At 42.9% G+C, this 16528-nt stretch overlaps 1 protein-coding gene across 1 annotated transcript in view; it reads left to right on the top strand.

Moving 5' to 3' along the window:
• gad3 (glutamate decarboxylase 3) overlaps positions 1-15154 on the top strand; it is a 55738-nt gene extending 40584 nt beyond the window's left edge. The window contains exons 10-15 of the mRNA XM_048611005.1: positions 2438-2503; positions 2617-2695; positions 6484-6633; positions 9253-9360; positions 12072-12161; positions 14981-15154. Of these exons, the coding sequence (XP_048466962.1) occupies positions 2438-2503; positions 2617-2695; positions 6484-6633; positions 9253-9360; positions 12072-12161; positions 14981-15154 (667 nt within the window). The remainder of the gene's footprint in view (positions 1-2437; positions 2504-2616; positions 2696-6483; positions 6634-9252; positions 9361-12071; positions 12162-14980) is intronic.
• The last annotated feature ends 1374 nt before the right edge of the window (positions 15155-16528 follow it).

Raw genomic sequence — 16528 nt, 5'->3', positions numbered from 1 at the left:
ACTGATCCCTGGATTAGCCATTGTTCTATAATGTAGGGCTTGAACAGAATCTTACTGCATCAACTGAACAAAGCAACATTTCTTTTCTAAATCTTAATAGATTAATCAAAATTTCGTTCGCAACAAACATTGTAGCAATGGTTTACTACAAAAATTTGAAAAAGGCTAATCCAAGGTCTACTTAAAAGTCCTTTACCTCCTTAGGTTTTCATAGGCACTGTTTATGGGAGAGGTCAGTTAGTTCAGTTGGCTGGGTGGCCAGTCTCTGATGTGGACTGATACCAGTAACATGGGTTCAATTCCCACACTGGCTGAGGTTACCAAAAAGGACACCCCTTCTCAACCTCTCCCCTCGCCTGAGGTCTGGTGACGCTCAGATTAAACCACCACCAGTTGTCTCTCTAATGGGAGAGCAACTGAAGGGTCTAGGCCCGAAACGTCAGCCTTTCTGCTCCTATGATGCTGCTTGGCCTGCTGTGTTCATCCAGCCCTGCACCTTGTTGTCTCGGATTCTCCAGCATCTGCAGTTCCTACTATCCTTGGTAGACTATGGTGAGGTTATCTTTATGAGGTGACAATGGCATAGGTAATGTTATTCGACTAGTAACCCAGAGACCTCAGCTAATGTTCTGGGGGTAGGGGTTCAAATCCCACCAGGGTAGCAGAAAATAGAACTCACCCAACAGAAATCATCAGTAATGTGACCATAAAACAATTGACTATTGTCCCAGACTTACCAACAGGCTCCATGATGCTATTAATTTTTATGGATCTGACATGTGAACATTCAGTCATATTTACAGACAGACATTTTACACTGTACTGTATTGTGCCCTGACTCATGTACAAATGTACTCAGGAGTGGAATCCATTCATGACCTGAGGGCTGCCTGTAAAAGTTGTTTTGTTCAGCTGATGCAGTAAGATTCAGTGCGAACTCTGTGTCATGGAACCATGACTAATCCTGGAATCTGTTTTCACCCTCACCAAATGCACCACCTTTATTTTAACAAAAAAAGTTATCCAAGAATTAGATCATGTCATTATAGATCTAACCTCTCAGTCTTTTAACAGAGAGTAGCTATCCCAGCAGGTCAGATCAGGTGAGATTAGAAGCCATTTGAGGGAAGTTGGTTTTATTCACTCATGATTTGTGGGCATTGCTGCCTGGGCCAGTATTTATTGCCCATTGCTGATGGCCCAGAGGGCAGTTAAGAGTCAACCACTTTGCTGTGGTCTCAGAGTCACATGTAGACCAGGTAAGGATTGCAGTTTTCTTCCCTAAAGGATGTTAGTGAACCAAATGGGATTTTCCCCCAACAATCTACAATGGTTTTGTGGTCATCATTAGAGTTAATTTCAGATTTTTATTGAATTCAAATTCCACCTTCCCCGATGGGATTTGAAACCTGGTCCCCAGAACATTACCTGGGTCTCTGGATTAATAGTCTAATGATAATACCGCTGTGCCATCACCTCCTGAGCATTCCTTGGAGTGTTTCAGGGATTCTGAGTGCCCTAGCCTAGACCCTTCACGCAACAATACCCAGGCAAAAGTTTGCACTATGGATGAGATTTTATTGTGTCAGCACGAAAGATGCCACAACACAATTTGAAAGAAGAGCAGGGCCAGTTCTCCCTGGTGTCCTGGCTTTCACAAAAACCTGATTGCCTGGTCATTATCACACTACTGTTTGTAGCAGCTTGCTGTGTGCAAATTGGTTACAGTGCTTCCTACTTTACAACAACAATGATAACACTCACTCATTGGCTGAAAATCAGTTTGGAACATTCTGAAAGGTGCTATTTAAGTGCAGGTCTTCCTTTTCTTTTTACTTTTGCTGGAGCCTCCTACCCCGCTCCTTCTTTTCTGCTCACAAGTGAGCATGTGCCGTCCAATTTTTATAGGGGTAGCAACAACACCTCACCTGTTAGTGAAACCTGGGGGTTACCAGACCTCAGCCCTGTTTTCCTCTGTTGTGGCTGAGTGACTAACAAGTCTCATGTTTCACCATCCCAGAGTTGAAATAGTGACTAAATAGGGCTTATACTAGACAACCAAGCGACAAACTGCCATCACAATGACTAGATCAACCATTCTGTCATTGAATAGCAGACAAGACTGGATGGGTTGAATGGCCTACTTCTGCTCATACATCCTATGGTCTTACTTATTGAATTTGACAAACTGCTCAAACCATTGTGGCCATAATTCAGGTTCTGCTATACTATGCATGTCCTTCGAGAAGTGTTCAATGGACAATATTTACCTGCCGCTTACTCAAACAGAGTGAACACTTTAAGAGCTACGTGTTTCCAGCTACGTGTAATTTTAGCTTTCTGAGTATTTAGCTTACACACCATAGCAGCAATGTCTCTGGTGTTTTGTTTGAGAAACGCATTGTACTATTAAATTAAATTAATCTCTGTGTTTTTTTGGGGCTTGGGGTGGTGGTTTATTGATGTCACAGAAGCATCGTTATAAATTAACAGGGATTGAAAGGTAAATTCTTATTCTTTTGTAGCAACACCCATGAAAATTATTATGAATGTAAAATGTATACAGTATGTGGTGATTTTGTTTTGCAAGTTACGTAATACTATTCTCTGTACTAGAGCCAACTCTGTAACATGGAATCCACACAAGATAATGGGTCACCCTCTGCAGTGTTCAGCAATTCTAATCCATGAAAAGGTACTTTTTAAACATTGCTGGCGAGTCCAGAATTTTGCTAGTTGCTGTTAAGGGAGACATGTTGTCCAAATTGTTTTTGTCTTGTACGCATCAGGACAAATGCAAGAATGCCAAATTTCAAATGATCACAACAATCTACACAATAGGAACAAAGGTTGCTGAATGGCTGACAAGTCAAAAACAGTAAAAGAAAAGCTCAGCAGGTCAGCACCTGTGAAGAGAAATCAGAATTAACGTTTCAGGTCGAGTGACCCTTCCGCAGAACTGCAGTAGCTAGGAAACTGTCGGTTTATATGCGGAAGAAGGATTGAGGGGAGGGGATAAGGAGTAAATGATAGGTAGGGATAGATCCCAAAGAGAGAGAAGAGCAGCTGGATAGACATAGGAGTTGATAACTACCTGATTAGGAGGGTGAATAGCTGTTAATGGGGACTGTCCATAACTAACAACAAGGTAGTGTGTAATGGCAGGCTATGTGATAACAAGGCCTGGTGTTTGGCGTAGGGGCTGGGACATGGAAAAGTTTAGGCCCTAAAATTATTGAACTCAGGGTCCCCAAGTGGAAAATGAGGTGTTGTTCTTTCAGCCTGTGCAACAAGCTTGCAAAAGAGATGTTGGCCAGGGAACAGGGTAGTGTGTTAAAATGGCAGGCAACTGGAAGCTCAGGGTCTTTTTCAGGGCAGAACATAGATGTTCTGCAAAGCGGTCACTCAGTCTACGCTTCGTTTCCCTAATATAGGAGGAGACGACATTGTGAGCAGCGAACGCAATAGACTAGATTGTGGGAAGTGCAGGTAAAGCGCTGCTTCAGCTGGAAGGTACATTTGGGCCCTTGGATACTGGGGAAGGAGGAGGTAAATGGACAGGTGTTGCACCTTCGCCGGTTACAGGGGAAGGTGCCGTAGAGCTGTGGGAAGGTGTTGGGGGTGAAGGAAGTGTGGTCCAGGGTGTCCCGGAGGGAACAGTCCCTGCAGAAGGCGGACAAGGGAAGGGAGGGGAATATGTGTCTGGTGGTGGCGTCTTGCTGGAGGTGGCGGAAATGGCATCTGATGATCTTCTGGATGTGGGTGCTGGTGGGATGGTAGGTAAGGACAAAGGGAACCCTATCGCTGTTGCGGGAGGGAAGAGATTGAGTGAGGGTGGAAGTGCAGGAGATGGGTCAGACCCGGTTGAGGGCCCTGTTGATAACGGAGCTAGGGAATCCTCGGTTGAGAAAGAAAGTGGACTTTTTGGAGGCTCCCTTGTCAAAGTTGGCCTCATTGGAACGTATGCGATGGAAATGGAGGAACTGAGAGAATGGGATGGAGTCTTTACAGGAAGCAGGGTGCGAGGATGTATTGTCCAAGTAGCTGTGAGAGTCGGTTGGTTTAGAGTGGATATTAGTGGTCAGTCTATCCCTAGGAATGGAAACAGGGATGTTGAGGAAGGGAAGGGAGGAGGCACAAATAGACCAGGTGAAAGTGAGGGCAGGGTGTGAATTGGAAACGCAATCGGTGAACTTTTCCAGTTCCGGATGAGAGAGAGGAGCAGCACCGAAGGTATCATTGATATATCAGAGAAAGAGTTGTGGGTGGGGCCAGAATAGGACTGGAACAAGGAATGTTCCACGTAACACACGAAGAGACAGGCATAACTGGGGCCCATGCAGGCACACATGGCCACCCCTCTGACCTGAAGAAAATGAGAGGAGTTAAAAGAGAAGCTGTGGAGGGTGAGGGCGAGCTTGGCCAAACGGAGGACAGTGGTGGTGGGTGAGGACAGTTCAGGCTTTGCTCCAGGAAGAAGCGGAGAGACCTGAGATCATCTGGTGGGGGATGGATGTGTAAAGGGATTGCGCGTCCATGGTAAAAAGGAGGCAGCTGGAGCCTGCAAACTGGAAATTCAGAAACTGGTGTAAAGCATCAGAGGAATCACAGATGTATGTGGGCAGGGGCTGGAGCAGGGGAGAACAGACTGAGTCAAGGTAGGAAGAGATGAGTTCTGTGGGACAGGAGCAGGCTGAAACAATGGGTTTGCCCGAATAGTCCTGTTTGTGGATATTTGGAAGGAGGTGGAAGTGAGCTGTGCGGGCTGGGGTACTATCAGCTCGGAGACAGTCGGGGGGAGATCACTGTATGAAATGAGGTCAGTTACCATAGCTAATACAATGGCCTGATGTTCCATGGTGGGGTCATGGTCCAGGGGAAGATAGGAGGAGGTATCTGAGAACTGGCACTCAGCCTCTGCAATGTAGAGGTCAGTATGCCAGACTACAACACCACCACCCTTATCGGTAGGCTTAATAACAAAGTCAGGGTTTGATCTACATGCATGGAGTGCAGTCTGTTCGGGGGTAGATAAGTTAGATTGGGTGAGTGGGGGGCAGAGAAATTGATGCAATCAATATCACGTCAACAGTTCTCAATGAACAGATCGTGTGCAGTTAAAAGGCCAGAGCGAGGGGTCCAGGTGGAGGGACAGTTTTGGAACTGGACAAAGGGGTCTGGGGGACAGGGAAAGGACTCTTGTCCAAAGAAATGGGCACGGAGGCAATGAAGGAGAGTTCGACGTCATGTTGTCCTGAAATTCGATAAGGTGGGGACACAGAGGAATAAAGCTGAGGCGTTTGCTGAGTACAGAACATTCAGCTTCGGAGAGCGGAAGGTTAAGAGGGATGGTGAATACTTGACAGGAGGTGGAGTTGGGGGAGGGGATGGAGTCAGGGAAAGGGAGGGGAGGAAGGTTCCAGAGGGCCATGGGTATCCCTGAGCTGTTGCATCCTGTGGACCTTGATGCCAGAAAGGAAATGTTTCTTGTTAACATGCAAATGAACCGGTGGATGAAGTGGAACTGTGGAGTGGTACAGCCCTAAGCCAGCGAGATGCGATGCTGTTGGAGAGAGAGTTCACGTGTGTGCATGTGACACTGCATGGCACTGAGTGTGGAAAATATCAGTTTACATGCAGCAGATAGTGTTGGGGGAGAGGATAAGGAGTAAATGATAACAATGTGTGGAGCTGGATGGACACAGCAGGCGAGGCAGCATCAGAGAAGCAGGAAAGATGACATTTCGAGTCTGGACCCTTCTTCAGAAATGATAGGTGGGGATAGACCCCAAAGAGAGACAAGAGCAGTTTTCTAATTTGTCTAAGCTGCCTCAGAAGTCTGTGTTTCCCCTTTGGGGAAGCTTCTGGCTGACAACTGGAAGATCACTTCCATTGGGAGAACAGTGTTGCCTGCACTGATCAAATTTTATTCCTGTCTATGCACTGCGGATGTTTTTTATAACGGTATCGTTCCTGCTCAGGAAACTCGAACTGTCCAGTTGTAGTTTCCAGCTATTGGTCTTCTGATGCCAGAGGGATGTGAGCTACTCAGACACATGTGACTTCTGAAACGAGCACATGCATCCCATGCTGACAAGAGGCAAAGGTGTTCTGTCCCTTTAAGGAACTTTGTCGAGATGAGCAGAAGCTTTGAGGTAGCCATTGTGAATTGACTGAATGATGGGCATTTAATGAAACATTCCCAAATGTTCCCTTTGCTCAACTGTGTTTTGATGACATCCATGTAATGACTGGAGCATGAAAGGTAAGGGAGTCTAACACTGATGCAGCATCCTATCTCCCCCAGAAGTGTACAACTACTGCTCCTAACCTGCCCCCAACACAGGAGGGAAATAGTGAAAGTGCACAAAGAATTGAAATCTAAGCTTCCAAGGTCAAATAAAAGATAATGATTGTGAAGCGAAATGCAGCATATAGTGAGCATTGCTTTGGTATTTTATCAACTCTTATGATCTTTGGCAGGGTTTGCTCCAGGACTGCAATAAAATGTGTGCACAGTATCTGTTTCAGAATGACAAGCTGTATGATGTATCATATGATACAGGAGATAAAACAATTCTGTGTGGCCATCATGTTGATGTCTTCAAATTCTGGTTGATGTGGAAAGCAAAGGTAAAAAAGTTTGAAAGAAACTGAAGAAGATTAATTCTGAATTTATACTGTGGGTTACTAATTAGGTGAACACTTACTGTTCTCATGTACAATTCTCCTAGAGATAGATAGCCACACAGAAATAGGCTATTCAGCCAATCTGATCCATGCTGGTATTAATTCTCCACACAAAGTTCTTCCTATTGGAATGACCTCTTTCTGTTCTTGAGGAATATCCCACCACACCCATTCCCTTTCCCTCATCATTTAACAACCCATCCCCAATATATCTTTCCTTTCTGTCCAAGTAGCAACAAGTCATACATTCTCCCCATTCACAATGCAAAGAGATTCCCCTAAAATACTTTATTTGATCTGTTAGTGACTACAGAATATTTACTTCCCCTCAGTCCAGTGGAAACAATTTCCCCAAAGTGATACAGCTGAACCCTTCCATGAAGATATCACCCTTTGTCAGATCTCCTAACCTCTCTGCAAGAGGAGAAAAGCTCCAGTCTTTTCGGCCCTTCCTCATTGGTGATTGTCCACCCAGTTTTGGAAACTATCCCTGTGATTCGCTACCTCTTCTATCTACAGTCCCCGCAATACCCTTTCTCTCATGTGAAAACCAAACCTGCACCCACATTCCAAGTGTGATCCAACCATCAGACAAAGTATGTTCAGCAATATTCCCCTGCTTCTGTATTCTATTCCTCTAGAAATCAATTCCGGTAGATTATTTGCACTATTTATGGTCTTATCAAATTATACTGTTATATTTTGCAACATATGCATTGGTATCACAGAATCACAGAATTGTTACAGTGTAGAAGAGGCCATTTGGCCCATCATGCCTTGTTTTCCCAGGTCTCTTTGCTCCTCCACCTCCTATGGTTTTGTAAGACCCCCCACCATAACCTTATTTGGTTGAAACATTGTGGCCCAGAATTCAATGACACTCAACAATTTGGGCATTGGTTCACTAAACGTGATGCCCCTTTATTCCATACAAAGCTGTAGTACTTCCACACAATGACACAAGTTGCTTAAAAATCCCATGAGCTATCAGATGATAATCTATTGATTTGGAATTAAAAGTTAACCCCTGTCAATTGTCACAAAAATCTAACTAGTTGACTAATGTCCTTTAGGGAAGGAAATCCATCATCTTTACCTGGTCTGACCTACATGTGACTCCACATCAATAACTGCTGACCTAACCAGCAACACTGAAATCCCATTGTCAAATAAATAAGTAAAAATCATTTTAGTAGCATTTTTGCTGGCTGGTCTAAGGGTATGATCCTTGCTTAGGGATATGTTGGGAAGTATTGTGCTAAAGGACAAGCCTTACCTTACCTTACCTTACCTTATAAGCCTTACCTCATCTTCAAAGTGGAGATGGTCCCGATACAGTCAAAGCACATTTCTTCAAAAGGGAAAAGCTGGTCAAACAAATCCAGAGCTCTCTAGATGACAAAGAAAATGGAAATCAAGACAAAGAAGGAAATGTGTGTTTATGACTGGATAAAATACCATTGAGAACCAAGAGGAATCGAGAAGGTTCAAAGGAGAGGTTGAAAAACAAAGAGGAAATAAGAGAAAAGACTGGCAGCCAACATAAAGGGGAGCCTCAAAATCTTCTTTTGGGACATAAATGGTAAAAGATTGGTAAAAGGACGATTAGGGAACAAAAGGGGATTTACACATGGAGGCAGGGGCATGGCTGAGCTGTTAAATGTATATTTTGCGGTTGCCTTTAACAAGGAAGGAGATGTTGTTCACACCATAGTGACAGAGGAGAAAACTTAATCACTACAAGGATTCAAAATTGATAAGGAAAATGTATTTGTTGAGCTGTTGATACTTAAAGTTGACAAAATCCCAGGACCAAGGATATTGAAAGAAATGAGAGTGGAAATTGCAGGAGTATTGACCATAATCTTTTTGTCTTAACTAGACTCAGGGAAGGTGCCAGAGGAGCCGAGATTTGAAAACATTATAGCCTGGTTCAGAAATGGTTTTGCGGATCAGATCAGCAATTACAAATATGTCAGTTTAACTTCAGTGCTGGGGCAACTTCTAGATACAATTATTCGTGATGGAATTAATAGTCACATTGAAAATGGTGTGTTGGTTATGAAGAACCAGCATGGATTTCTAAAAGGGAAATTATGTTTATCTACCTTGTTGGCATTTTTTGAGACGTAACAGAGACAGTTGATAAGAGTACACTGTTGATGTGGTATACATGGACTTCCAGAAAACATTCAATACAGTCCCATACAACAGATCTCTGAGAACGGTTATAAGTCATGGAATAGAAACACGACAGAATACAAAACTGGCTGAGCTGTAGGAAACAGGGATGCATTTTACCTGATATTTATCTCTTAAAGTGCTGGTTTGAGAGGGTTTGCTGTGTCTCCCACATTTGCAATGATTACATTTCAAAAATATTTCACTGACAGGGAAGGACTTTGGGAAATCCTATAGGTGTAGATGGTGCTATTTAAATGCAAGTTCTTTTTCTCCAATGAGCCGTCTTTGTGCTTCTCTTTGTGACTGAACTTACTACAATTGCATTTCTTATCACAACACAGTGTGGTGTACATTGATTTTCGCTGTTACACTTCACAGGGCACATCAGGTTTTGAGAAGCAAATCAATAAATGTCTCGAACTTGCAGAGTACCTGCACAGCAAACTCAAAGGAAGAAATGATTTTAAGCTGGTGTTTGATGATCAAGTAAGTTTCCAACCAGAGCACTTTTGTGTAGTAAGTATTGTTTAAGAGCATTGAAATATTATACAAATGTTGTTATAACATGGTTCTGGCAAAGATCTGGCTTTGTCTTCAACATAAGCTTATCCCACTAATCCACGTGCAAATTACTTTCCCCTCATACAGACCAGCCTCCGTTTAGTTGAATCTGGTCCTTGCACTCTTTTGAAAAAAACTAACTTTAAAATCAAATCAATTCATTCACAAAGATCTAACAGCCCTCTCTATAGCCTGCTGTCTGGATTGTTTAGGGACTGCCCTGGGCAGGCATTGGAACACTGGGGAGGTGATAGCCTAGTGATATTATCACTGGGCTGTTAATCCAGAGACCCAGAAGATGTTCTGGGGACCTGGGTTCAAATCCCACCACAGCAGATGATGGATTTGAATTCAATAAATATCTGGAATTAACAGCCTAATGATGACCATGAATCCATTGCCGATTGTCGGGGGAAAACCCATCTGGTTCACTAATGTCCTTTAGGGAAGGAAACTACCACCCTTACCTGGTCTGGCCTACATGTGACTCCAGACCCACAGCAATGTGGTTGACTCTTAACTGCCCGCTGGGCAATTAGGGATGAGCAATAAATGCTGCCCTAGCCAGTGATACCCTCAACCCATAAAGGGAAAAATAAGACCTAGAAATGGTTCTTCAGCTTGCCCACTCCTTTCCACACTGGAGATATTTGTGTATTTTTGTCCTGAATTGATGTCAACTCCTCTTCATCACAACTGCGGCATGCACACATGCACACTCTTTTAGCATTTACACAGCAATAAATTAGAGCAATACCCTGCCCTTCTTGACACCTTGGATTACAATTAAAATAATACACAGGGCATTAAATTCCTGCTTTTGACATTTTGCAAGGAGCAAGTCATTACATATTGCAAAGGAGAATGATATGCTCATTATGCAACATGACCAATATTCTACATTGTTAACAGAAAATTGGATATACAGTGAGACTGTAAAAGTGAAAAATTAACCCATCATTAAATTCTGAAGCTGCTTGTCACCTTAAATGGACAATTTTGTGAATACCCAGGGTAAACTCAGTCCTCTGGGATCATGTTTCAGAATGATTCTTTATCTATTAAAATGACTGTAGGGATCGTACCCTTATCATTTGTCCTTTTCTGATTTACTAATGAAAGCCTCGCATCTTTGAAGCTGTATCCTGGGAGAATGCAGACTGGAAATCAGTCCACGAGTGTACAGATGAGTCACTGTGTTGCCTTAAATGTTAGTTTTCAATCATGATGCATGTTAGTTGATTGCAATTTGTCTCCTGCACCTTATTGATTGTGTGAAAACGTTATTGAAAATAATTTGCTCTTCTTCTATCCCGTATCCCTCTATTCAGCCAAGAGGACAGGATGAAATCCTTTATTTAAGCTTTCACCATTACCACTGGGAAATGCATGTGCCCAAACTGATCTCTTATCATTTTGATCATGTTTGTGGAATCAACTTTGGATTGCACTCAGCTTTGCCCCGCAGTCACTCAATTGAAGCTTGCACACACACACATCATGATTTCCCATCACTCAGTGGTACTCTGTATTCCATTTATCACTCAAAGAAGTGGCCAGAATCACAACATGAGGTCTCTCCAGCATGGGATTCAGCTAAAGGTTTCTCCTTTATTGCTGCAGTGCATTGGAAACCGATAACATGCTTTAGCCACATGTCTGGTTGGAATTGGCTGCAGGACTGAGGACACTGAGCTGCAAAGTCAGGTTGGAGAAGTTGGGATTGTTTCCCTTTGAGAAACGGAAGCTGAGGGGAGATCTGATGGAGGTGCACAAGATTATGGATTGACATAAGTTAGACCAGGGAAACCTGCTCCCATTAATTATGGCACAAAGGCTGGGAGAACGTTGATATAAGGATATTAGGCAAGACATATCATTGGTTGGGAGGGAACTGTTCTTTACACAGTGAGTGAACCTACTACCTATGAGCAGGACAGGAACAATCAAAGATTTCAAATGGAAATTGGCATTTCAGGGCTATAGAGATACAGGGGAGGAATGGGGCTGACCTGTTGCTCCAAAGAGACTCAACATGGACTTGATGACCTTGATGAAGTTGGGTATGAAGCAAGCTGAATTGGCAATTGTCCGCTTTGTGAAGGTCCAATTTCACCACCTTCAGTATTAAAATTGTCTACTTGGTTGCATTGTTTTGTGATTTGGATTGATACATTATTGGTGGAGAGCTTATCAAAGAATTACTCAAAGGGTGGTTCAGCAGTGCCAGGGACCTGGATTCAATTACACCCTCAGGTGAATGTCTGTGTAGAGTTTGCACATTGTCCCCATGTCTGTGTCGGTTTCTTCTGGGTGCTCCGGTTTCCTCCTACAGTCCAAAGATGTGCAGGTTAGGTGGACTGGTCATGCTAAATTGTGTATAGTGTTCAGGCTAGGTGGGTTATCTATGGGAAATGTGGGGTTATGGGGATAGGGTGCGTCTGGTTGGGATGATCTTTGGAGGATTGGTGCAGCCTCATTGGGTCAAATGGCCTGCTTCCACACTGTAGGGATTCTACGATTCTACTCTGCAGAATGGCAAAAGATAATACTGACGTATCAATCAGCACTTTCTCTTAACCATTTCTGAATAACAACGTGCACTTTGTCTATTACATTTTCATCTTCCCACACAGCCCAAGCACACCAATGTGTGCTTCTGGTACATTCCACCAAGTCTCCGAGAAATGCCTGAAAGGGCAAAGAAGGATAGCCAGCTTCATCAGGTAAGTTTCCACGTGATGTTATTTATTCCACTTGACAACAAGCAAGAGTAAGCTAGATACTCTCACCACTGTCAAACACCATGGCCAAAGACTATTTTAACCATTTGGCAGGGGGCACAATTTAAACAAAGCAGTTTCCCAATTGTCACTAAACAGCTTAGATGGGATAGCGCACGGCCTCAAGAAACCTAAAACAGTGACATGAATGGAATGTTTTCTTGCAGGATTCTGGAATATTTATCTCTGGTATGTTCTCTCACATTAGTACAAATCCTTTATCCCATTAGCAGAACATTACATATTGAATGCATTAAGGACACAAATAGAGGTTAATGCATATGATACTATTGTCATTTACAGGGACTTGGTTACAAGGAGATTAGAAAATGAGAAAGTGGGAAGGTGGCTCAGTGGTTAGCACTGCTACCTCAGTGCCGGGGACCCGGGTTCGATTCCAGCCTCGGAAGACTGTCTGCGTAGATTTTGCACATTCTCCCCATAATTGCGTGGGATTCCTCCCACAGTGCAAAGACATGCAGATTAGGTGAATTGGTCATGGGAATTACAGGGATAGGGTTGGGGGTCAATCTGGGTGGGATGCTATTTGGAGTATCAGTGTGGGCTCAAATTCCACACTGTAGGGGCTCTAAGCAAGTGGAATAAAATGTGGGAAAATTTGAAGTTGTGCAATTTGGCAGGAAGAATAGAGGATCTGAATGTTAATTACATGGAGAAAGTTACAGCACAGAATGATTTGAGAATCACAAATCACAAAATGGTAGCATTTGTGTTCAGTGGGTGATAGGGAAACCAAATGGAATGAAGTGTAAAAATAGGGTGGTTTGCTAAATTGTGCAAGGCACTAGTCAAACCAAATGTAGAATTCTGCAAACTGTCTCAGTCTCTTACTCTAAGGAAAAATATATTGACATTGGAAGCAGCTCAGAGAGGTTTCACTAGACTGATAAAATGATTTAGAAGTATTGTCTTATGAGGTTGAATAGGGTCAGGCTTGTACTCATTGGTGTTTAGAAAAATGAAAGGCGACCTCATTGAAGCTTATAAGATTCTTACAGATTTGACAGGGTAGATGCAGAGTGGACGTTTCCTGTTGTGGGGAAGTCCAGAGTGTGTAATCTCAGAAGAAGGGGTCACCCATTTAATACAGAGATGAGGAGGAATTTCTTCTCTCAGGGGTAGTGAATCTATGAAATCTCACACCTCAGAGGGCTGTCAAGGCTTGGTTTTAAGCATATTCAAGGCTGAGACAGATGTATTTTTAATCAGTAGGGAGAACCAAGAATTGTGGGGAAAAGGCAGGAAAATAGGATAATTAGATCAGCCAAAATCTCATAGAAAGGTAGAGCAGTCCTAATGGGCTGAATGGCCTCCTTCTGCTCATTGTCCTTAGCCAGTCTCCATACATCAGACACAGCCAGGGCCACAGAAATGTGGGGAAATGGTGACATGGTGGTAACAATTTGAATTCCACCAAGGCAGATGGTTAAATTTGACTTCAAAGTAAACAGTTTGGAATTATAATTTAGCCTAGTGATGACCATGTTTTGTTTGTCATGAAGACTCATTTGGTTCACTCAAATAAAAGCAAAACACCACAGAGGCGGGAAAGCTGAAGTAAGAGCAGATATCGCTGGAGAAACTCAGCAGGTCAGGCAGTATCGGTAGAGAAAGAAATAAAGTTAACATTCTGAACCTGATGCGATACTTCTTCAGAAGATGATGTCTGCTTGGTGTACTGCTCCTAGAGGAGCAGTACACCTCCAATATTGACATAGACATCGTCAAACATTGCTTTTCAATTTGTATGTAGACAGCAGTAGATTATTTTGGTTGGCTGGACAGCGGGTTTGCAATGCAGAGTGATGCCAACAGTAGGGGTTCAATTCCAAGACAACAAGGTGCAGAGCTGGATGAACACAGCAGGCCAAGTCCTATGATGCTGCTTGGCCTGCTGTGTTCATCCAGCTGTGCACCTTGTTGTCTCGGATTCTCCAGCATCTGCAGTTCCTACCATCTCTGGTTCAATTCCAATACTGGCTGAGGTTACCATGAAGGTCCTGCCTTCTCAATCTCACCCCTCACCTGAGGTGTGATGACCCTCAGGTTAAACACACCACCCGCTCATCTCTCCCTGAGGTGAGAGTGAGACGATGGCTGCTGCTATCTGGATAGCAGTGCGATCACTGTTATTTCTACAGAAAATCCTGACCCATATTTTCATTCATTGTACACAGCTATCCTGTTGGCCAAGAGCACCTGTTCTCCTTTTCTTCAACACTTACTCCATCTGATCTAGCCTCAAAAGACAAGAAACATCTGACAAAACATCCCAAATGCTTTGAGACCATCTAAGATTCTTGAAGAGGGTAGCTTTTATATTTAAAATTGATATTCCAACAGAATATTTGGTCATTTCAAATAATGCAAATGGTGAGCTTTCCACATGCATCTTGTTGACAATATCAGCATTCACGCCCATGTTTTATTTTCTTATGATCTGGGAGTAGGCAAATGAAATCAGAGAGTATTTTGCCAATTAACCCATGCCACAGTTAAAACTGTGTCAGCCACTCCAACGGGTTCTTCCAGAACTGACAAGGAAACAGGAAATGCTGAAAAGGTCCATCTGAGTCCAAGTCCATTTACACATAGAGATTTAGAGTTAACATGACAGGTCATTGTGCTTTCATTACACGGCGCTGAATCAGAATTCCCATCAGAAGACCCCAAGAATCTCCTTTTGAATATGGCTTTTTTTTCATTGGAAATTGTGAACTAGTGTCTTTGTTGATATTCAGGTGGCGCCAAAGATTAAAGCTCGGATGATGGAGGAAGGGTCATTGATGGTTGGATACCAACCGCAAGGAGACAGGGTGAATTTCTTTCGCATGGTTTTTTCGAATCCAGCTACTAACAAATCTGATGTCGACTTCCTGATTGAAGAAATCGCGAGACTTGGGAAGGATTTATAACAAGCGAGTGTATGAATTTGGAGCAGAATATGGCTATTCAGCCCCTCAAGCTTGTTCGCCATTCAATAAGATGATGGCTAATGTATTTGTATTTCAAATTCCACATGCCTGTCTATCCCCATTAATCCTTCATTTCCTTGCCCATCAAAAACCTGTCCCTCACCTTAAAAATCCTCAATATCCTCCCACCCCATGCCTCCCGTCCCCACCTCTACCACCTTCTGAGGCAGAAATTTCCAAAGTCACACAATCCTCCAAGAGCAAAAATATACCCTCATCTCTGCCTTCTAAACTCTATATGTCCTTTGATAAAATGGTGGTGAAACTTTGTTTTAGCTTACTTGTGCTGAGAACCATTTCACTTTGGAGCAAATTCATGTTCCCAGTGCCATCAAATCAAACTAAGCAATTAGAATATTGACTCTCTGTGGCATTTGTTTAAAGATCTAAGCAAGTTAATACCATTGTTAACTGGGGAACTTACTGGGCTATTTCACAGGGCAAGCTAAGAGTTAACCACATTGTTGTGGGTCTGGTGTCACTTATAGTTGAGACCGGGTACAGGCTGTGGATTTCCTTCCCAAAAGGTTAGTAAATCAGATCAGGTTTCACAACAGCCATATTTCATGCTCGCTATTGCTTACTTGTTTAACTAAAATTGAAAAGATGAAAGAATTTGAATTCATAACACAACATCACGCTGTTGGATTTCACTAGTCTGATAAAATAATTGCTGTGCTACTTGCATGGAATTTTTCCTTGCTGTTTTGGGAAAACCACAGTGTCTTCTTTCTTTCACGTATTAGCAACAAATAAAAAATCAAATCAAGTGTCAACATCTGATTCAGAGAGACATGCCAAAGCTTCTCTACTCCCATGAGCACTTTAATCCTCCATCTATGTTGAAGATCGGAGCATTCACCATGATTGATTCGGAGATGCTCCTGAATGTTTATGAGGATGGTTCGATTGTTCCAGTTGTAATATGAGGTGCTTGGTAAGGAATCTAGTTGATGTGTCACATTTTACCCAAACATTGGCGCATCATTACGGCAGGGGCAATGGCATACGCATCGTTGAACTGCAATGCTTTGGGTTCAATTCCCACTCCACTGCTTGGATACAAAAATAAAGGCTGATACAGCAGTATTACAGCTGCTATCTTTCAAATAAATCAAATCGAGAGCCTATTGCTTGTTCGACAAAGAGCAGGGGAGTTGTCCCCAGTGTCCTCACCCCAATATTTATCCCTCAATCAATATCAGTACAAACAAAACAGGTTCAGATTATCTGATCAGCATCATAGGAGCAGGAAGGCTGACGTTTCGGGCCTAGACCCTTCATCAGAAAATTTTCTGATGAAGGGTCTAGGCC

This window comes from Rhincodon typus, chromosome 2 (genome assembly GCF_021869965.1).
Source record: "Rhincodon typus isolate 14 chromosome 2, sRhiTyp1.1, whole genome shotgun sequence".
In the NCBI taxonomy this organism is placed as follows: Eukaryota; Metazoa; Chordata; class Chondrichthyes; order Orectolobiformes; family Rhincodontidae; genus Rhincodon; species Rhincodon typus.
Note: the sequence above shows the minus strand (reverse complement) of the source record. Positions and strands in the feature narration are given on the sequence as shown.